Below are 23,227 nucleotides of genomic sequence, written 5' to 3'. Positions count from 1 at the left end.
TCCAGCCACTGATGAGCTTGCCTCCCTGCCTGACCAGTCAGTCCCAAATGCTGGTTTAGAAACTGGCGGGTTTTTTGTTAGAGGCCATTTCATTTGTTTTTGTGCTGTTTGAACACCTATGTGCCCCGTGTCCATAATTCTCTTTACTGAAGACTTTTTCTAAATGAAGTTATTTCAGAAGGCATTTAAGAAAATATTTTTTTCTTACCTGAAATATATGTAAGTAGTTAATTAATGCAAGAGCATTAACAGCTGAATTCACAATATTAGGGAATGATTAAATTGTTGGTGATGTGCCTTTCAATCATCTCTGCATAAGCAGTTGATAGCCACTTCTACATCTTGTAGTAAATGCAGAGTGAGTGGTGGATTTTATGAATGGGGAAGCTGCTGGATTTTGTGTAACATTGCTTTTTTTTTGGAGATGAGTCTAACTCTGTCACCCAGCCTGGAGTGCAGTGGCGTGATCTTGTCTCACTGCAGCCTCCTGGGTTCAAGCGATTCTCCTGCCTCAGCCTCCCGAGTAGCTGGGATTACAGGCATCCGCCACCACGCCCAGCTAATTTTTGTATTTTTAGTAGAGACAGGGTTTCACCATGTTGGCCAGGCTGGTCTCAAACTCCTGACCTCAAGTGATCCGCCCAGCTCGGCCTCTCCAAGTGCTGGGATTACAGGCGTGAGTCACCACGTCCAGCCATAACATTGCTTTATAATCAGAACATTGAACATCAGGATCTAGTGCTGGTCTTGTGTTGGCTTTCATGGGAGGGAGACTCTTGTTACACTCTTAGCTGAGTACGGCTGCAGTGAGGACCCTTATACCACTGAAGCCTGCTAAGTGACACATGCTTGACAGAGTCTGATGTCTGTGAGGACCAATTAGCTAATGGATGTTTAGTTTTAGGATAGACTAGATGCCTGCCATTACCCTTCCCACCCTCCACAGTTACTATTGGTTACTTTCTACAAGTCACCATCAAAGCCAGGAGTATATATTCCACTTTTTTTTTTTAACCTCCCAACTACTAGTTTTAAAACTGAATCAAATTCCAAATAGTTGTTAACTTGGCACAGATCTGCAGACTCGACATTTTCTTTCCATTTTCAGGCTCTCTGGAAACCAGTGCGTGTGCCATAGGGTATGTTGCTTGTAGAGAAAAGTGAGCACTGAGGACTGAAATGGCTGGGCAAAAACAAGGCGCAAGTTCATCTTTGTGAAGCAGCGTTTTTCATTGTTCAGGTACACATAGTTCTTAGCTGTGCTCAGTATCACACAAGGCATCTGGAAACATGTTTAATTCATGTTAGCTATAGCAACTACATTTGAACTCAGGCATGTTTATGCTTTTAAAAATGCCAGAGGGCAAAAAGCCAGAAAATTTGTAATTTTTAGTTGCCTTATGAGAGAATAACACTGTTCCAAGTGGCTCCCAGGAGTTTTGATTTGGTACCATTGAGAGCCTTAAGAAGAGAGCAACCTGCCAGTTGTAATAGTTTGTGACATTTCTGTAGACATTGTGATTGACGGAATTCTCAGTTACCAAATTCAGCTTCTTTCTAAACCTTGTATTTTTGAGATTTTTCCAAGACTAAATTAGTCATGTGATTAGTGTTGTTGTTTTTGTTTTTGAGACAGAGTCTTGCTCTGTCACCCAGACTGGAGTGCAATGGCGTGATCTTATCTCACTGCAACCTCCGCCTCCCAGGTTCAGGCAATTCTCCTGCCTCAGCCTCCCAAGTAGCTGGGATTACAGGCATCTGCCACCAGGCCTGGCTAATGTTTTAGTATTTTTTTTAGTACAGACAGGGTTTCACCATGTTGACCAGGCTGGTCTCAAACTCCTGACCTCAGGTGATCTGCCCGCCTTGGCCTCCCAAAGTGCTGAGATTACAGGCATGAACTACCACTCCCGGCCGTGATTAGTGTTTTATTTTGATCCGTGAACCAACCGCAGACAGTTGCTCTTCCAGTGGCTTCCAAGATGCTCAGACAAGGCAGGTGGCTTTTGTTTCCACTAGTGCTCCCACTAGTAGCAAAGGAGCACTGATATCTTTTAGTAAATATTAACCCTTTTAAATATTAATACTGTGATAAGTATTAATATACTTGGGGCATTTAGTTCATTATGGTTGTACTGTTGGCTTTAATAACAGCAAACTCTTCTTATTCTTGGATGCATACAATCTTATTGGGAGACCCTTGTGTTTCTAAACTCTGATCCCTTGTTTGGTGGAGATTAATGATCAAAGGTGGTTGAGTTGCCTACTGTCCTGAGGTGGAAAGTGCTTCACATGGAACTAAGGCGCTTGCCGAAGCTGCTTTAAATTCAAGCTTCTCTGCTACCTGCTAGCTTGTCCATCTTCTTTTTTTTTTTTTTTGAGACGGAGTCTCGCCTGTGTCACCCAGGCTGGAGTGCAGTGGCGCGATCTCGGCTCACTGCAAGCTCCGCCTCCCAGGTTCACGCCATTCTCCTGCCTCAGCCTCCGAGTAGCTGGGACTACAGGCGCCCGCCACCACGCCCGGCTAGTTTTTTGTATTTTTAGTAGAGACGGGGTTTCACCATGTTAGCCAGGATGGTCTCGATCTCCTGACCTCGTGATCCACCCGCCTCGGCCTCCCAAAGTGCTGGGATTACAGGCAAAATTCACTACAGATTAGCAAATCATATTATTGGAAGTTTAAAAAATGAGAGAAGAAATATTGCTATAATTTTGCAGTGTTGTTTTCCCTTTCTCTCTCTCTCTCTTTTTTTTTTTTTTTGGAGACAGAGCCTCACTGTATCCCCCAGGCTGGAGTACAGTGGCGTGATCTAGGCTCACTGCAACCTCCACCTCCTGTGTTCAAGTGATTCTTCTGCCTCAGCCTCTCGGGTAACTAGGATTATTGGCACCCGCCACCACGCCTGGCTAATTTTTGTATTTTTAGTAGAGACAAAGTTTCACCATGTTGGCCAGGCTAGTCTCGAACCTCTGACCTCAAGTGATCTGCCTGCCTTGGCCTCCCACGGTGCTGGGATTACAGGCCTGGCCCTTTTTTTCCCTTTTTCTATCTGCATATTTCGTCATTGGGTGTGTGGTGGGGACTCTTTGGGTTGCAAGTGACAGAAACCTAATTCCAACAGGCTTAAGCAAAGAGGGGAATTTATTGTAAGGACTGGAGTGTCTCTGAGCACAAGGGCAAGAACTTAGCAAGGCCTGAGGAGCTGTGGAAACCAGGGTGGACTCTCCCAGTCTTTTCAGCCATGTTTCTTCTCAGGCTGCTTTCTGTTTATGTGTCTTTCTCATTCAGCTTTTTCCATGTGGCAGAAAACACATTCACAGAGCTCTCTCAAGTCTTATTCCCACTTTATTCTTATTTATTTATTTATTTATTTATTTATTCTTTGAGACGGGATCTCACTCTGTCACCCAGGTTAGAGTGCAGTGGCGCAGCCTAGGCTCAGTGTAATCTCCCTGCAAACTCCACCTCCCAGGTTCAAGCAATTCTCCTACCTCAGCCTTCTGAATAGCTGGGACTACAGGCACATGCCGCCACGCCTGGCTAATTTTTATGTGTTTAGTAGAGATGGGTTTTCACCATGCTGGCCAGGCTAGTCTCGAACTCCTGGTCTCAGGTGATCTGCCTGCCTTGACCTCCCAAAATGTTGGGATTACAGGGGTGAGACACCATGCCCAGCCTTATTTCCATTTTAGCCACCCAGAGTTTAACTCATTTTTTGTGTGGCCCCAACAAGACCTGTTGTACAGAGTGGTTATTCCTGTGGGAACTTTGAGGGGTGGACGAGGGCTCAGCAGGGATTTCTACTTCTTGGCCCCAGGTATGCATAATTTGCCCTCTCACTTATTCATCCTCCAGACTGGCACACCTAACATAATCCAGCCATCCCACACCAAGCTGCACACCCATTCCCCCTCCTCAGTGGCAGACAGCCCCAATTCACTTAACCAGTTTACTCATGAACACCCGGTGACCTTGTCATAGGGCCACAGTTCTCCAGGCCCAGGTACCTTTGGTTCAGGTGGCTTGTCACCATCTGGACCCTCTGGGCTGAAATAATTCTAACCACTCCCAAACAGTGACCTTTGCATCCCCGGCTAGGGCAGATACCACCCTTGAGGCTTCCGTTTTCCTAGCCGATTCATACTCTGAGATTAATTTCCTAGTTCCAAAGGTAGAATTAAAAGCACTCTTCTTCCTCAGACTTGAGACTTTGCACAAAGTAGACTTGGTAGTTGGCAACACAGCTTGCTGGCTGTCCTGTCTCCCATTCCAGGGAGTGGGCCCTGGCCCTGGGCAAAGCGAAGAGGTAGCTTGTGCAAAGTTCTGGCAGCCGTTTCACTCCCTCCGCTGGTGGGTCTCCACCATGGAAAAGGGATACGGGACCCCGGAGTATTTGTCCTGCCACCTCAGGCTGCCCCGGAGAGAGCCTGTGGGGCCGTCCCTTTGAAGGATTAATTAGGCATCCTGGCTCTTACTGAGAGTAGCCGGGCCTTCTGGGAACAGGCTCCCATGCACAAATAACCCCAATCCTTTTACATTTAATGCTCCATACTTCTGTGTTTCAAAAATAGCATTTGTGCCAGAATTCAAACTGTTGCAGTATAGGCAAGTTGCATTGGCCTGTGTTTTTTTCAATTGAAGACCCCGGGGGAAAAGCTAATTTGCAGGATAGTATAGTGACAAAGGGAGAGAAAAGCTCATTACAAGGGTGGGGTTGCTGAAGGGACCCCTACCTCAAAAGGGAAATCTTATCCAGGAAACTTTACCAGCTGTCACCTGCAAATGTGTCCATGTGTGTACATGTGTGCACACACCTGCTCCCATGGAAACCCTGTGGAATGAGGCTATAATTCCTAGCAAAGCCAGAGGACAGGCAGGCCAAAAAAAAACTGTCCAGTATAATTGTAACCACAGTGGATATCAAATCTTGGATTCTATATTTACTTGATAATGTATATCAGCATTTTTCTATATTGTAGATTTTTCCAAGTGTTATTTTAGTGATAATTATTTCACTGAGCATATGTCTTCATTTATCTTAGCCGTTTAGATATTATTGGAAATTTGGTTCTTTCCAGTTTTTGTGTTTATAAATGGGATGTCATAAGTATCATTGTGCGCAGAACTTTTTCAGTCTCTGGAGTTATTTCTTTAGAGTATAGAAGTGGAATTACAGAATCAAAAACTATGAGCACTTTTATATTTTCCAGAAAGATGATCCTAGTAATTTTCAGTGCTACTAGCGATGGATGAGAAATTTCACAGCCTTTGGCTATTTCCTTTCAAATGTTTTTTGTTTTGTTTTAAGTTTGCTGAGAAAAAAGTTACATTTTAATTTAAATTTTATTTTTATTCTAAGTGAGGACCACTTTGGGGTTATGCTTTTTATTTGTTTACTTTTATAACATGTCTTTATTGGAATCTTGGTGTTTTATTTTATAAATTCTTTGTATAATGAAAGCTGTTTTTCCTATTTTGCTTTAAGCATTTTCCCCTAATTCTTTGCTTTTTAAAATTTCATAGTGTGTGTATGCATGGGTGTTGGCATTCTTTTTTATTATAACGTCTTATGAGATGATCAGGTTTTAGAGAATAGAATAGACCCAAGAGAAGGAAGTCAGAAAGCTGAGCATACTTTGCCCCTTTATTTCAGCGGAGGCTGCCCATGGATTATTTCAGAATTCTTGTCCTTGTCATGTGAGGTCATGAGCCTGCCTGTCTGCAGGCAGGATCACTGCTTAGAATGAGGTGACCTGGGTTCTAGTCCTGAGTGAGTGGGAATTTAGGCTCTCCACCTTCCATTTCTTCATCTGTAAAATGGAGGGTTTTAGCAGGATAACCTTGGGGGTGGGGGTTCTGTGATTGTACATGCCCAAGGTGAAGAATCATATCAACATAAAGATTCTTCTACATCTCCTTGCAGATTTTTGGAAGTACCAGCACGGTGACACTTCCTGAAACCTTGTTGTTTGTGTCAACGCTGGATGGAAGTTTACATGCTGTCAGCAAGAGGACAGGCTCAATCAAATGGACTTTAAAAGAAGGTAATTTGGATTTGGTCCTTGGGCGCCATGGACATTTGCTTAGCTGGTTCCACAGAAACATATTCGGAGAAAGAGAAAACATTACTCATTATCTAATAAAATAAATAAGAAATAAAGAAGAATGGGATCAAGAGAGGAAAAGGTGTTCTGCCCAAAGGATGTTCATAGCTTTGCTGTGGTTATCCACTAAGTGCATCAGTTAAAGAAGCACGTTTTGTCTTCTTTTCTTTTTTGCTTCTGTTTAGACTTCATGTTAAAATGGCTCTAGGCTTTTCTTTTAATAGCTCTGGCTGGTTGGTCTTTATGAAGACATGCTGCACTAAATTTGTTCTCATGATTAGAATCTTGTAATCATAATTACAAGAAGGTATCTTCTCAACACCTCAAATTACTCATTTGTTTTTATAGAGGCTGAAATAATAGAGGGCTGTAAGATTTGACATTCATCCAAGTTAACCATTTTATTGGGTTGTTATGGTGAAGGGAATAAAGACTGAGCTTGTTTCTTACTTAACATACCATGCGTCCATGTTATGATCTGATCTTACTGATGGTGACTAGCAGAGTCAAGCCCTATAGCTGGGAAATTGTATTTGATTTCCAAAGTAATTTTTCCAGATAAAGCCATGTAAATCCCAGGATTTGGGACTTTCAGAGTCACCTATATTATTTAATCTGTCTAGTAATAAATCTCATTTGGCCTGAGGTTCAGGTTTGAACAGCATCATTCTCTTTCGTCACTACTCTGTGACTCATTACTTTCATGAGCACAGCCAATGTTTTTCCTTCCTTAATAAAGTGTTCCAAAACAGTATGCTAGATGGAAAAATATTGGCGTATGTCAGAAGGTCACACATTGTCTTGTGAATTCAGCAACAAACCTCGTTACCGTCCATAGATGATGGCAGCTGGGTTACCACAGGCCATCCTGCCCCACCTACATGGGCCCTGCTTGGATCAGCAGGGACTTAAAGCAGCCCAAAGACGAGCTCTCTCAGGAGCGTGTGACCACGGGAAGACTGTAGAGTGTTTTATGACAGCTTCCAAGAACGTCATCTGTACTGTATCTCCATCACATTTAAGCCTTTTAATGTTTTTTAAATGAAACAGAGTCCTTGAAACTTCAGGATTTCCTATTTTGTCCAAAGATGAAAATCAGCAAATCACACAAGAATTGAGAGAAACACTTTGGCTATGGAATGTTAGGGCATGTTTTTCAGTTTCATTGTTCCCAGGCAGAGCATCTTCACCCTGAGCCACTTCATTCTGCTTTGTTTTGCCCTGCACATAATGCTTGAAGTTGTTTTTTTCCAAGTCTTCGTTACTGCAAGTAACGTCATCTATATCCGACAAAACTGTGTCCTGTTGCTTAGTCAAACATAAGAGTTAACCTGTTTTCTCCTCTAACTTAGAGCTGAAAGAATTTGACTCTTTTTTTTTTTTTTTTGAGTTGGAGTCTTGTGCTGTTGCCCAGCCTGGAGTGCAGTGGCACGATCTCGGCTCACTGCAAGTTCCGCCTCCCGGGTTCACGCCGTTCTCCTGCCTCAGCCTCCGGAGTAGCGGGGACTACAGGCGCCCGCCACCAGGCCCGGCTAATTTTTTTGTATTTTTAGTAGAGAAGGGGTTTCACCACGTTAGCCAGGATGGTCTCGATCTCCTGACCTTGTGATCCGCCCGCCTCAGCCTCCCAAAGTGCTGGGATTACAGGCGTGAGCCACCGCGCCCGCCTGAATTTGACTCTTTTTAACTCAATTGAACTCAAGAGAACCTGGAATGTGAGAGATACTGTATTGCAGCAGTCCCCAACCTTTTTCACACCAAGGACCAGTTTCGTGGAAGACAGTTTTTCCATGGACTGGGGGAGCGGGGGCAGGGAATGTTTGGGGATGACTCAAGTGCATTACATTTATTGCGCACTTTATTTCTGTTGTTATTACTGCATTGTAATGTAGAACGAAATAATTATACAACTCACCATAATGTAGAATCAGTAGGAGCCCTGAGCTTGTTTTCCTGCAACTAGACGGTCCCATCTGGGCATGATGGGAAACAGTGACAGATCATCAGGCATTAGATTCTCATAAGAAACATGCCACACAGATTGCTTGCATGCGTAGTACACAATAGGGTTCACACTCCTATGAAAATCTAACGCCACCAATGATCTGACAGGGAGGTGGAGCTTAGGCAGTAATGCCAGTGATGAGGAGCAGCTGTAAATACAGATGAAGCTTTGCTTGCTCACCCACTGCTCACCTCTTGCTGTGTGGCCCGGTTCCTAACAGGTCACGGACCCGTCCACAGACCAGTATGGGTCCACGGCCCGGGGGTTGGGGACCCCTGTTTTATAGGACATCAAAATGAAAAAGACAGACCTTGTCCTCAAGAACCCCATGGTCCAAACCCTTGGTGAAAATACAAGAACACAGGACTACAACACAGCCGAGTCCTGTAACCACTCATGAGAGGGACCAGTAATGTGCTGTGAGCCCACATCCATTTGGAGGACAGGAGGCTCTATGAAGTGGGGTGTCGGAGGTAAGCCCTGGTGGATGAACTGAGTTCAGTCGGGAGTGAGGCCTGGAGAAGAGCAAAGGAGGCAGCAGGTCTAGGGTGCAGAAGCTGGCCCCGTTTAGCAGGAGCTTAGCAACGTCTCCAGGTAGAGGGAGGGAGGGTTACAAGGGGACCTTGAGCCTTACGGGAGCACTTAGGCATTTGTATCTGACTGAACAGGAAATTGGGAGCTGTTAATGTGATTGAACAGGTGAGTGACTCAACAGGTGCTCGCTTTGCGATGAATCCAGCAGCTGTGTGTGGGATGACTAGAGACAGGAAGCAGACCTGGAAAGCGGGGAGGGATGGGAAGGGTGAGAGGCAAGCCAGAAATAGAATCAGTAGAATCCAGTGACTGATTAGGGAGGAGGAGTTACAAGACACTTAAAGGAAGAATTAGAGAAATCCAATTAAAGTCTAATAATTTATTTTCTTTTTTTTTTTTGAGACAGAGTTTCCCTCTGTTGCCCAGGCTGGAGTGCAGTGGTGTGATCTTGGCTCACTGTAAGCTTTGCCTCTCAGGTTGAGTGATTCTCGTGCCTCCACCTCCTGACTAGCTGGGATTACAGGCATGCGCCACTATGCTTGGCTAATTTTTGTATTTTCAGTAGAGACAGAGTTTCACCATGTTGGTCAGGGTGGACTCAAACTCCTGGCCTCAAGTGATCTGCCTCCCAAAGTGCTGGGATTACAGATGTGAGCCACCGTGCCCAGCCTAATAATTTCCAGTAGTATTCATGATGATCTAAGTCTGTTTTTCTAAGAATAAACTGGCTTGTTTTAGTTCAGCCCTGGATACCAGCGGCCTTAACTTATATTTCTATACAAAGATTAAAGATAGTAATGTGTAGATACCCTGAGTTTTCAGTTTAATTTTAATCTTGTGGTTATAACTAAAGATTTCAACATCTTTCTAAATTGTTAAATATAGATAAATGATAAAGGTATCCAGATGCTACTCTTAAGTCCTGAGGATACAGCAAGTGAGCAAAACACGCAAAAACCTTTTATCATAGAGCTTTCATTCTAGTGGGAAAACAGGAAATCAGTTACTTAGTAGTGATGAGAGGTTTGGAGAAAAAATGAAGTGGGGACATGGAATGGGCAGTGCCAGGTTGGGGTGGGAGTCTGCAGTTTTAAACAGGGAGGGCGCCACTGAGGAGGTGTCATTTGAACAAGAGCTCAAGGAGGCAAGGGAGTCTTGTAGACAGCAGGCATAGTGGGTCAAAGGCAGAGTGTCCTTAAAAAAAAGGGTAGGAGTATCCCTGGCATGGTAGAGGAGGAGCACAGAGTTGATGTAGCAGAAGGAGATCAACTCAGAGAGAGATGGGCCAGCCATACAGGGCAGGAGGGACCCAGCACTTCCTTTACTTAATATTTACTATAAAGATGCTTACTAAAACAAAATGTATAGTCAGTAAACTACATATACACAGTTTCAAAAAGAAATAAACATATTACCGAACAGGTAATCTAAAACAAATAATAGGAAAGTAATTTTTAATCACATAGATGTAACATGTAATTGCTCAGGCACACACTGACACTCCCGCCATGAGCAAATGCTGTGCCTGTTGATGCAGATGGAGACAAGGGCAGGACAGTTTACCACCATAGCCATGGCAACTGGATTTCCAAGATGGTGAACTGTTCTTGGTAGTGTTTCAAACTAAGGAAGTATAGCCTTACCTGCCTTACACAGTAGTTACATTCGGAGAAAATTCAGTATATTATGAAAAAGTACATTTGTGCTTATGTGTAAAACAGACTGTAGGCTCAGATAATTAGTAAAGGGTTTTGACCCGTGAGAATGTCTGGCAGGACATTAGAGTGGCGTGCAGATGCAGGGCAATCCTTGGTTGTGCAGGACCACTAGCATCCCTGGTCCCCCACACTTAGTGCCTGTAAAGTCCCCTAGTCTCTGTGACCACCAGAAAATACCTTCGTCGATTTCCCAAGCGTTCCCTAGGGAGCTGTGCCCTCCCTATGGATACCACTGGTGTAGGGCCTAGCGGCTGGTATGAGGACATTGGCTTTTTCTCAGTCATTGGAGGAACCTGAGGCAAGGAGTGACATGCCCTGTTGTTCTGGACTGAATATTTGTGTCATCCTTCCACTGCCATTCATAAGCTGAAGCCCTAGCCCTCGGTGTGATGGTACTTGGAGATGGGGCCTTTGGGAGATAATCATGAAGGTGGGGCCCTTAGGATGGATGAGTGTCCTTATGAGAAGGGAGAGACCAGAGCTTGTTCATTCTCTCTCCACCATGTGAGGACATGGTGAGAATGTGGCTGTCTGCAAGCCAAGAAGAGAGCCCTCGCCACAAACCAATCTCAGGCTTCCAGCTTCCAGAACCATAAGAAATAAATGTCTGTTGTTCAAGCCCCCTAGTCTATGATATTTTGTTACAGTAGTCTGAGCCGAGTAAGGCACATGGCCTCCACTTTACAAGATCAACAAGTACTGTGTTGAAACTGAACAGATGGGGCCAGGAAGAAGCTGGGAGACCAGGCAGGGGTGCATTGCACTAGTCCACACAAGAGAGGATACTAGCCTGGGTCTGAGTCTCAAGGAGGGATTCAGAGTTGAATGGAATAAACTTGCTGATGCAAACACGTACCTTTAACTTACTACGCTGGGGTTCTTCAGAATAGAGGCCTGCGACTTCATTCGGCTGTTTACTTTTTTCAGGAGCCAACAAACTGGACATTTTTTTTTTTTTTTTTCTTTCTGTGTTGGTTTGGCAGGTGCTTTTGTTCCTCAGTCAAATGTGTTGTGGTTCCCAGAAATGGAGATTTCTTACACCATAGTGGCAAATTATACCTAACAGAGAAAATGCGTTTTATTTTCTGGAACTCATTTGGGTTGTGACGTTTTGCTTTAGGGGCCATCCTTCTAAGCAGTGATTTTGTAACTGTAGTCTGTCTTTCTCTAAAACCTCACCAGTGAATATAGTTGAATACATTTCATCTGTGTACTTTTAGACCAAATGCAAACTGAGAATGTTGCCATCACGTTTTGTTTTAGATTAGCTTGCTTTGGCCTGATGGAGTTGAGAGGACTTTCTTTAGTATTTCCAGGGCTGGTGTAGGGCTTCTTGAGCTCACCTTGAAATACTAGTTAATGCTGATTTTTAACACTCAAATCCCCATCAAATTACAGGTTATTCTTTAGTAACCATGCTCCGTTATCTTCTGTCTCCTTTCCAATAATAGTAGGCATGAAGGGCTGGGTCAAATTAGAACCATTCTTTAATAATCATAAAAATCTGCTAAATATGCAGTATGACTCCTCTCCTAGCCAGCTGGGCCCAGACTCCTGAGATGTCCCTTGAGTGGACATTTAGATAAATGATAAAGCTATCCAGATACTACTCTAGGTTCTGAGTATACAGCAGGTGAACAAAACAGGACATAATACTGGAGATTTCTTTGGAGGGAAGAGTCAGAACAAAGTTATTTGAAATTTGAAGACAATTTGATTCTCACATGAGTGTCTCTTTCTAAACCTGTGCCTCTTGCCACAGTTCCTCCCTGTGCCGACAGAATCACGACCAAGCAGTCTAGAAACTAGAGAAAATAGAATGATGCTGTACTACTTCCCCCTTGATGCCCAGTGGTCACCAAGCCCTGTCATGTAGACTGGGAAGGACCCTGCAAACCTGAATCCTCCTATCTGGCCCCATTGCTGGTGCCTTGGCCAGGCTCTTGGCATTCATTTCCTAGGTGAATGCAACAGCTTCCTGACCACCATCCATGCCCCTTCCCCACCTTAGCCCTCTCGTTCACTCATCATACTGCCCTCAGATATACCCTCCAAAAAGACCAATTGGACCTAGCTGTACCCTGCCTGCTGAAATGCTCTTGGTGTTGTCTATAGTGGTGGCATTGCGCCTGTGCCAGTGTGTGTGGTGTGTTACCTGTGAATGATGAGGAAAGGACAAATAGGGAGCATGAGCATCATCCATGATGGGTTGACCATTTCAACAGCTGGCCCTTCACCGCTGCTAGTTTGAGAAGTGCTGCTCCACAGGGTCAAGTCTAAGCTCCTTAGTGCATGTGTGAGGCCGTTCGTGGTCTCTCACCGCCCCCTGCCCCAACTCCCTGGGCTCCCTCCCTTGCCCAGCAAGTGCCCTTCTTGCAGCCATGTAACTCCTTACCAGGCCTTGGAGACCTCTGGCCTTTGCTCATGCTCCCTTTCCCCCAGCAGCCTGCAATGTTAGACAAGCTCCTGTTCATCTGTGAAGACCCCTTCCCAGATTGCCTCCCTGGCTTCTCAAGCAGGGTGAGCCACTTTTTTGTCTGGGTTCTGGAGGTGCTTTTCTGCACCCTCTGTTGTGGCACTTCTGGCTTGTGTTGTAAATTTTTGTTCTCTTTTGCTTCCTAGTGGATTTCTACCTCCTTGCTGGGGCTTTGGGCAGCCAGGATGCTCAGTAAATGTCCGAGGCACTTGATGCTATCTTGGGTCCCAGAACTCTTCTGCCTGGACGTCTTTTGGGAGTCCTGAGAAACAGATGGGACTTGACTGCCTTCTCAGGATGAATCATTTGTTGCTTGTATCATAGTCATGACAGTTTCCGGTTGTGGTTTCTAATCTTGAGTTTTGCATGGCTTTTGGTGGTTGGTTTTTCTGTCCTGCGCTTTAGGCAGTGTGTGTGTGACTCTGGAAGAGTTGGAGATCCGTCCTCAGAAGTGCAATGGAAACATAAGAAGGGGAAATTGTGGAAAGTGATGATGTTTTGTTAACAGATCTAATCTGTTTTCTCTCAAGGACTTTTCTAGGCTTACAATATGCATCATCTACCTTTCTACCTCACTGCTTAAATATAAGAAAAGTGTTTGTTTCCTCTCCATTCTTGTGAAGGATTGAAAATTAAGTTTTATGAGAGGGACTGTGAGAGAAACCTGTTTTTGCTTTTGAGCATCTTGATAATGTGTTGGTTCTTTCTTTTTTTGTATTTTACTTTTAAACATAGAAAGTTTAAAACATACCCAAATGTAGAAGTATTATATAAAGAACCCCCATGTACTCATCACTCAGCTTCAACAGGGACTGGCTTGTAACTAGCCTTGTTCTCCTGCAGCCCCACTCACTTTCCTCCCTTATTTTTGGGACTTGCTTCAAAGTAATGCATTTCTCATTTCAGATGGCTCCTCTTAGCGGCTGCTACACACGTAGTAGTGTGGATCTCAGCTCTGATGAGTCATCTTTGCAGCATTGGTTGGTGTGTGTTGGAATATAGTTGTGATTGTTGAAGTACATGGATAAAGTGCCTTATTTTGTCTGTAACTTAGTTACCTGTCCCTTTGTTCACTTTTGAGCATCTGGTTCGATGGCACCCCATCACTCAGGAATGAATTCTGTGAAGTTATGACATCCTGAGAGGCACTTGGACACGGGCTGTACTGTTGAATTGTCTTCAGTGCCTTCATGATTGATTATAACGTTCAGTGTGTTTTTTGGCCTGAGTTACTTCTGCCAAGGTGGAGATGAATGAGAACGCAGTAGAATTCAGCTGCCTTTAGTATGGGCAGTTTTCTGAATTACTTGGTCATTTCTACGTGATCATCTTTGTCAAATGTGACATTTAATGACTTATGGAGGTTACCTCCAAAGAAAACTTGTTACATCCTTTTCCAGTTCTGCTGAGATGAGAATTTGGGTAGCTTTTGATTAGATGTCTTAAAAAAAAATACTTTCCTCATGACAGCTGAACTGTAAAGAATGTCTGAGACTTTCTGTCTTACAATTTGGACCTAACAGCTTTAATGGGAGTTTATGGCTTAGGTTAATGAAGTGCTTTTTCTCTGGAGGGAAGGAATGAGCTGCCATTGGGGAGAAATACTCCCTAATTGGGCCACTCGAATGTATGAAACATATTTGGGAGACTGAAGGTTTGAGTTAAGGAAGGGTGAATGACTTTGTTTCTGCCAGTAATTTTTTTTTTTTTTAAATAAGAAAACAGTGTTAGAACCTGAAACACATTCTTGAGAAAATAGCTGTTGTTTACCTCATTCAGACTACGCCTTTCTAGTTTCACTGTTACCTGTCAGCCAGGGTTAAAATCTCCATGTCACCTTTAACTCATTCCTTTCTCCCACTGCATTTATCTAGACAGGGCTCCGTTTTGCTGACACTCTTATCCCTCCCGTCTGTTTCTGACTCCCCTCTTCACTCGTCCCTCCTCCCCGACTCGTGTCTGTCTGTTGTAGCACCTTTGTGATTCCTTCTCCCCTTTTTCCTTCATTTTGTGCCTTGATGCCCGCCTATCTAACTAGCCTTCAGAGGCTTGTATAGGTTGAGTATCCCTTACCTGAAATGCTTGGGACCTGAAGTGTTTCTGATTTTGGATTTTTTCAGGTTTGGAATATTTGCATTATAATTACCAGTTGAACATCTCAAATCTGAAAATCTGAAATCCAAAATGTTCCAATGAGCATTTCCTTTGTGCATCACGTTGGCGCTCAGGCTTCAGATTTTGGAACATTTCAGATTTTGGATTTTCGGATTTGGGATGCTCACCCTGTGTCACTTTTCTCTTTTTTCTTTTTCTTTTTTTTTTTTTTTGAGACTGAGTCTCACTCTGTCACCCAGGCAGGAGTGCAGTGGTGCAATCTCGGCTCACTGCAAGCTCTGCCTCCCGGGTTCACGCCATTCTCCTGCCTCAGCCTCCTGAGTAGCTGGGATTACAGGCGCCTGCCACCACGCCCAACTAATTTTTTGTATTTTTAGTAGAGACGAGGTTTCACCGTGTTAGCCAGGATGGTTTCGCTCTCCTGACCTCATGATCCGCCTGCCTCAGCCTCCCAAAGTTCTGGGATTACGGGCGTGAGCCACGCGCCCGGCCCACATTCTTCTTTTTCTCAGAGGCTTCCAGTTGGACTATTCCACATCACAAAGTTTTCAAGGCTTTCTTCCCCATGATGTCACTGCCTACAGTCCAGCCTCATTTGTGTTGTTCCTCAGGAGGAACATGTCACATTTGCTGAGCCTGCATCCTCTGTCCCGTGAACACAGTGACAGTTTTTCACTCATGTTTTCTTGTCATCCCTGTGCTCGGGGCCAGCTGCCTTTATGAGAGTTTTCTGCTCGAGTATTCTGGTCCCCACCTAGGAAAGCCTGTGGTGCATGCCCCATGTTCTAGCAGTTCGTTATGTATGGTTCTCGTATATTAGCTTTGTAACTCAAACCATAAGCTCCCTTCTTTATCCTGCATGGCACTTAACAGAGAACCGAGCTGAAGCAGATGTCTGACAATTGTTTCTGAGATGTGTTTGGCTCATCTCAACAGAAAGTTACTAGTAGCAGGATTGTCAGTCCTCTTCCTCCTGGGGTGGGGGGTAATGGGGGTGTGTGCGTGTAGAGGATTACACAGACTACAAAGCAGTTGAGACTTCATCTCTGCTCTTTGGGTCCTTAAATACCTTTCAAAGGGCCAACCCAGAACACTTAAAATCACTGCTAGGGGTACACTTAGAAGGGACTGGTTTGGGGACTTCCTAACTGTGTGGTGATATCTTAGCTGTACAGGAGAGAGAGCTGATTTCCAATGCGGCGTTATGGGGGTCAGAAAGGTGGTCAGATGGGGTCAGAAAGAACAAGGTGGAAGAGGGCGATAAAGCCAGAGGTCATCTAGATTCTACCAGAAAAGCAAAAGCAGTATGTTCCAGAAATATCCGTGCTCATCTGGGAGAGAGAAGAGAAGGATCTTACAAGGCTCCTTGAGCTCCAGTCAAGTGAGCAACCTGTTCTTGTGGCTTCTGTAATCAAAGGGATCTTATTTCTTCCTACATGGAAGGAAGTGTGCCCAGAGCTACCTCCAGAGAGAGGCCATCAATCTTGAAGTCTGGTTTGAAACAATTATTTAAATTTTGGTTGATTTCATCAAAGATATTTTTCTGTTCAGCTGACTTACCACCCCATGTTTTCCCCATTCCCTCACGAATTCTGCCAACCCTGCGTTTAGGGAAGCCTGGGATGGTCCTGATGGGGTCCTTCATGCTCTTAACATGGGTTTCCCTTCAGTCTCTGTGCCCCATGCAACTGGAAGAGCAGGCTTTCCAGAATTATGCCACAGGTGAGAGCAGGAGGAACAGGCCATTCTCTCCAACCTATTGCAGATGTTTACCTTAAATAGCTTCTGTTTTTAACTTCTTTTTTTCTTTTAACTTTTCATTTTATAAAAACTTTATACATACCCCAAATTAAGGAGAGTAGTATCATGAAACCATGTACCCAGCGCCCAGCTTCAGTAATGATCAGCACGTGGTAATCCCCGTCCCTCTCCCTTAAATACTTTTCAAAAGGGCCAACCCAGGACATTTGCAATCACTGCTAGAGGTGCACTTAAAAGGGACTGGTTTGGGGACTTTCTAACTGAGTTTCTAGATTGTGCGACTGGGTGGAAGTGGAACCCACCAGCCAATCTGGGGAATGTGAACCGAGGAGCAGGTCCTGGGGATATGGCCTTGGGTTGAGACAGCCATAGCAGTTGCAAGTGGGACTGGGTCAGGAGTCCAAGGGAGAACATCGTCAGATGCCATGTGGAGGATTTGCAAGTGTTGGTTTTGGTCACGGGAACTTGACAGTAGTAGTTCTGATCTTATTCTGAGAGTAGGGGCCAGAGGGCAGTGAGTGGAGGAAGGTAAGAAGGCAGGAAAGTGGAACAGAGGATTCGGAGCAGTGTAGTTTCCCTGCATGGCTCAGTCACCCAACTTGGGTTATAGAGGCAAATTCCCTGTCTCTATCTACAAAGTCAGCTTCCTGGGGGAGGAACCTAGGAATCAACATTCTAAAAATTCCATAGGAATCTCTAATACATTGCTGGTAGAAATATAAAACAGTACTACCACTTTTGCAAACTGTTTGTCAGTTTCTTGCCAAATGTAAACAATATGATACAGCCAGTCCTCCTCCTTAAGTGTTTTAAGAAATGAAAATTGGGCGGGGCACGGTGGCTCACACCTGTAATCCCAGCACTCTGGGAGGCCAGGGCGGGTGAATCATGAGGTCACGAATTCAAGACGAGCCTGACCAATAGGTGAAACCCCGTCTCTACTAAAAATACAAAAATCAGCTGGGTGTGGTGGTGCACGCTGTAGTCCCAGCTACTCGGGAGGCTGAAGCAGGAGAATCACTTGAACCCAGGAGGTGGAGGTTGCGGTGAGCTGAGATTGTGCCACTGCACTCCAGCCTAGGCGACAGAGCTAGACTCCGTCTCAAAAGAAAAAAAAAAAAAGAAAGAAAGAAAAAGAAAAGAAATGAAAATAGGTCCAAATAAAGACTCATACGCAAATGTTCACAGCAGCTTTATTCACACCAGCCAGAAAAATAGAAGCAACTCAAATGTCCCTCAGCAGGTAAATAGGTAAACAGATTGTGGTAAATTCTTACAGTAGAATACTATTCAGCAATAAAAAAGAGCGAACTATGATACACACAACAATATGGATGGATATCTAAGATATTATGTGAAATAAAGAGGCCAGGCACAAATGAGTATCTATGACGTGGTCATTTGTGAAATTTTAGAACAAACAAAATGAACTGGTGCTTATCTGGAGCAGGATTCGGGAGTGTTGAATCCAAAGGGATATGAAAAAATGTTTTAGGGTGATGGAAATGTTCTGTATCTTGATGGTAAAGATAGTTACATGGGTGTGTGTGTTTTTCAAGATTCATTGAACTGTAAACTTAAAATGGATGCATTTTGGAGGGAAAGGAGAGTGTACAGAAGAGTGGGCAGAGCCAAGGGGTTTTTGTATTTACAGGCAAAGGAGGAGTTGAAGATCCTTGGAGACAGGATCTAGTATGAGTGTGAAATACCTATGAGTGAGAAGACAAAAGCATTGTCCCTTTATAGAGATGTGAAAGGAAGGGTGGAGCTGAGCAAATGTAGAATGCAAAGGGTAGAAAGTTTCAGCGAGCTCACTCAGTTTCCCTTAATTTCCCCTATAACACAGAAGGCAGAATCATTTGTGGAGAGACAGGGACCTTGAGGCAAGGATTAGTTTGAAATACCAGCTACAGGGGTGAGAACAGAAGTCAGCCAGGATCTCCTAGTGGCAGGGGCCTAGCTGGCCACACCATGGAGATACGGTGTATGATGGTATCTCCACAAATGATCGCAGTATTTTCTACAGCCGTGCTCAGAAGCCTGGGTGGAGGAACAGGGACTGCTATGCAGATCCTGGGTTCAGGGTGAGTAGAGCTTATCTGCTGGATTATTAAAAGTGATCAACAATGGATTTCCAGGCTGGGCAAGAGTGGAAGTAGGAAAGAAACTGCTCTAGTTTGAATATTTGACCCTCCAAACCTCATGTTGAAATTTGATTCCCAGTGATGGAGGTGGAGCCTAATGGGAAGTGTTTGGGTCTTGGGGGTGGATCCCTCGTGAATGGCTTGGCGCTGTCCTCACTGTAGTGAGTGAGTCCTCACCCTGTTAGTTCCTGTGAGAGCTGCTTGTTAAAAAGAGCCTGGCACCTTCTCCCCTCTCTCTTGCTGCTTCTCTTGCCCTGCGATCTCTGTGCATGCCAGCTCCCCTTTGCCTTCTGCCACTAGTGGAAGCAGCCAGAAGCCTTCATCAGAGGCAGATGCTAGTGCCATGCTTCTTGCACAGCCTGCAGAACCGTGAGCCAAATAAACCTCTTTTCTTTATAAATTACCCAGCCTCAGGTATTCCTTTATAGGAACACAAACAGACTAAGACAGGAAATGACACCTAATTGCTCCATTCAACAAATACATTGGTTACCACCTGTGTGTCAGGTATTGTTTTAGATCCCTGGGAAGATGCAGATAACAAAAAAATAAATCCCAACCCTCAGTGGCCAGAGTCAGGCATTAAGTAAGCAATAAAATATACAGAACTACAGAGGTGGTAAGTGACATGGAGAAAAATTAAGCAGGGAAGAAGGGTAGGAAATCCTGGGCAGTAGGAGGTGATCATAGGAGACCTCTCCGAGATGCCAACAGTTGATCAAAGACCTAAGCAGAGGAACAGCCAGTGCAAAGGTCCCGAGGCAGGGGCAGGCCTGGCAGTGCTTGTTGAATACTTGCAGGCCGGCATGGCTGGAATGGAGTGTGTGGGAAATAGTGGGAGATTATTAGAGGGTGACAGGTTGAAAGGGAGGGACTGCTTGGCATTTATGAGCTGCTGTGTAAACACTGACCTTCACTGAGTGAGATGGGGAACCACCAAAGGATTTTGAGTGACAGAGAAGCTTAATCTGATTTATGCCTTTCAAAGGATCACTCTTCTCAGTGTCAAGGCATTGACTTACAGTCTTGACAAACATTTAATCCACATAGAGATGCCCCATGAGGATGATTTTATCTCTATTTTTTTTTTTTCCTTACTGATGAGGAAATTGAGGCTCTGCGAGCTTAAGTAACTTTGCCAAGGTCACTCAGCTGGTGATTGGCAGAGCCAGGATTTACACCTTCGTTTGTCTGATTCCAAAGACCACACAGATAAGGAGAGGAGGGAAGACAAAGGGTTCCAATGGTGTTGAAGGGAATGGAAACAGGACACAGAACTATGATTGGCATCGAAATAGACCACAGAGTTTGGCAACCGATAGCATGTGTTAGGGAGAAATAGATGTCAACAGTGTCGTCTGAATCGTGGCTGTCTTCTAGGAGAATGGTGGTACTGTCAATAAAATACGGTAGTCAGGAGTAGAAGCCAGCCTGGGTCAAAAGACAGAGGGTGTGACTTGGGCAAGCAGAGGCTGAGGTGTTGGTGGGAAGTAGTGGATGTGTCCAGTTGATCCAGAGAGAGGACCCGGGAGAGAGGACCCAGGAGAGGGGAGCCTAGAACCCCACTGTGGTTAGGGTGGAAGTTAAAGAGAGGCATGTGCTCTCTGAGTGAGAAGAAAGGCTGAAGGGAGAAGCTGGCAGTGTTCCTCCCTGTGTGGAGGAGGGAGTGGGGACAAAAATTCACTGCTTTTGGGGACAGAAATGTTTAAAACTTTACCCTTATGAACTTGGACAAAGGAAAGATGTGGACGTCTGTTTTGTCATTTGAGCTTAAAGAGGTGATTTAGATTAGCACAATAGCCTAGCAATGAGCATCTCCTGACCTCACCCAGGATGTCAGTTCCTGCAGGTGTAAAGCTTGTGCCATTCCAGGCCTCAGCTGGACACACGATGGGGGCCGGGGAATGGAGTTGAGGCCAGTGACTGCTCCCAGGGGATCAGTGAGCAGGTTTGTTTCTTTCCCGTGTTAATCCTGGGAGACCAAACCTTTATTTCAGCTACATTTTCCCATATCTGTACCTTTACCAGATAACCTTACCTTTACCTTACATAACAGCCACTTTTTATACTTGTGAAGTGACTCCCCCCAACTTTTTTTTTTTTTGAAAGTAAAACAACTTGGTGACATTGGCTTTTATTCTTATCAGGCCCCATATAGATAGTGGCTTATTTTACAGCAGTATTTGTTTACATCCCTACAGGCAGGACAGTGTTTCTTTTCACATGGCTGAAAACTTTTTTTTTTAAAGCAAGAATCTTGCCTGATACCAGTTCTCATTATTAAATCAAAACCACTTTTTCATGTTGTTCTTTCATTGCACATTTTCACATAATGCTCTTTGTTTTTATTTTTGCTGACTTTCCAAAGATTTTTCTCTTTAACCTTTTTTAATATGAAAAACTTTAAGCATATGTACAGAGAGTAGTAAAATAACACTCCAGGGTTCCCATTTCTCATCTTTAACTGTTATCAACAGCCTGCCACTTTTTGTTTTATCTGTCCTCCCCACCCCCATGTAATTATTTTCTGTAGTATTTTAAAGCAAATCTTGAATTCAGATGATTCTTAAAGAAAAACATTTACAGAATTAGGTCATTGTTACATTTCAGAAGCCAAGCAGCAGTGTGTCTGTCTCTGTCAGAACTGTCGTAATAATTGCGTCTTTACCTGGCCTGCAGCTTTGAAGAGGCTTATTCCAGGTACTTATTTTACTGAGTGGATGGGAAATACTAAGACAACCATAAGGTCCTCCTACTGGAGTTTATCTTCTCCTAAGCCTAGAAAAAAAGATCACAGTTCTTAAACACCAATGTAGTTGTCCCAGGAATCTTCCCCTGTCTCCTGCCAACGTCCTGAATCTTAACTGGAACCTTCCTGGTACAGAGCACATCTTGGGACCTGAGGCCTCAGTGTCAGGTGACCAGTGGCTAAGCTATAGAAAACCTGGAAAATCTGCATCTGAAGACAGGTCTGTGAGACTGAGCAAACACTGTACAGCAAAGATCAGGTTATGAACAGGAATTTAAATCATATTGGTCTCCATGTCTTGTTTCTGGTGAATTGCTGGAATTTGGCTGCGTCCTCTTAATCTGCGTTTATCTGTGATACCTTTAAGTGGCTGAAACAAACAAAAAAGATGCCATTTACTGCCATGTTTTCTTCGGAATATGATATTCTTGCTCTTGACTTGCGTGGCTTCAGGCCCGTGTTAAGGTAACTGGGTTATTGCACCTTGACTAGCTCGTTTGAGTAGGATGAGTGTGGTGTGCCTTTATTTCCTGTCTCTTGCATCAGTCTGTTTGTGAGAGTGTACCGAGAGGTGATTAATGGGAAGATAAACATATGCTTACTGACTGAAAGTTCTTCCTGTTTCCTAAAGTGTTTTTGGTGTAGTGAATTGTTTGTTTGCTGCCCACAGACCACATATGGTGTGTGTACCTGTTATTGTGAACACCATATGCCTTTGTATAGGAGCTGGGCTTTTAAGCAAAGTCAACATGTGATAAGGCTTAAAAGATTTTCCTTCATCCAATAATTGGATGGATTGGACAGCTGTCTGTCACCATAAGCAGAGCCTCCAGAGTCTGGAATTCTGCATACAAAATCATATAAGAATACTTGCTGTTCTTGCCCCCAGAGCTTAAGTTGTGAATAGCAAGGCTGTGGGGTTTTGGTTGCTGGAAATACCTCATCGCTGTGAATCTCCTGCCTGCGGACGCATAGATCTCTCACTACACAGTGCTGCTGTGCCAGTGTTCATGCTCTCTCACTGCCACCACCATCTGCCCCTGGAATCAGGAGCTTCCTCTTGCTTTGTGCCAAGGAAAATCTAGGGAGGGAAGAATTCTGCCATTAATTGCTGCAAATGTAAAATTGACTTAGAGAAAAAAACACGTTCTCAATTTAAAAAGTAATGCCTGCTCTTGCAGAAATTTTAAGATATAGAAAAGGTTGGGGGGAGTTGCATTCCCAACAAGGATAATTTACAATTAGCATTTTTGATCTTTCCATCTAGTTAGGTACATTGAAGCCTTTCCCCATAGTTGCATTAATACTGTATGTACAATGTTATCTCTTCTCCTGAACATAGTAGCGTAGGTTTGTTTATGTCTTAAAACTTCATTAGCCCTCTTAGAAGCCTTAATTTTTTGCCCAGGGGACATTCTGTAATTTAACCATATTATTGGGTAGGTCATTTGTAATGCTGCTACATACACATCTTTGTACAAAAAGCCATTTTCTATACTTTATATTATCTTTAAATTAGATTTTATAGAAATGCAATGGGTGGGCCAAAGGGAATGAACACTTGGAGGCTCTAGGATTGCCGCTCCAAAGAGGTGTATCCATTTGCTATCCAATCGATGT

General features: G+C 44.1%; 1 protein-coding gene across 1 annotated transcript in view; it reads left to right on the top strand.

Moving 5' to 3' along the window:
* The window catches only part of ERN1 (endoplasmic reticulum to nucleus signaling 1), a 91,194-nt gene that overhangs the window by 26,606 nt on the left and 41,361 nt on the right, over positions 1-23,227 (top strand). Inside the window, exon 2 of the mRNA XM_025361529.1 lies at positions 5,925-6,045. Coding sequence (XP_025217314.1) covers positions 5,925-6,045 — 121 coding nt within the window. The remainder of the gene's footprint in view (positions 1-5,924; positions 6,046-23,227) is intronic.

Source organism: Theropithecus gelada, chromosome 16 (genome assembly GCF_003255815.1).
Source record: "Theropithecus gelada isolate Dixy chromosome 16, Tgel_1.0, whole genome shotgun sequence".
Lineage (NCBI taxonomy): Eukaryota > Metazoa > Chordata > Mammalia > Primates > Cercopithecidae > Theropithecus > Theropithecus gelada.
The sequence above is the reverse complement of the archived record's forward strand: the minus strand, read 5'-3'. Positions and strand labels throughout refer to the sequence as shown.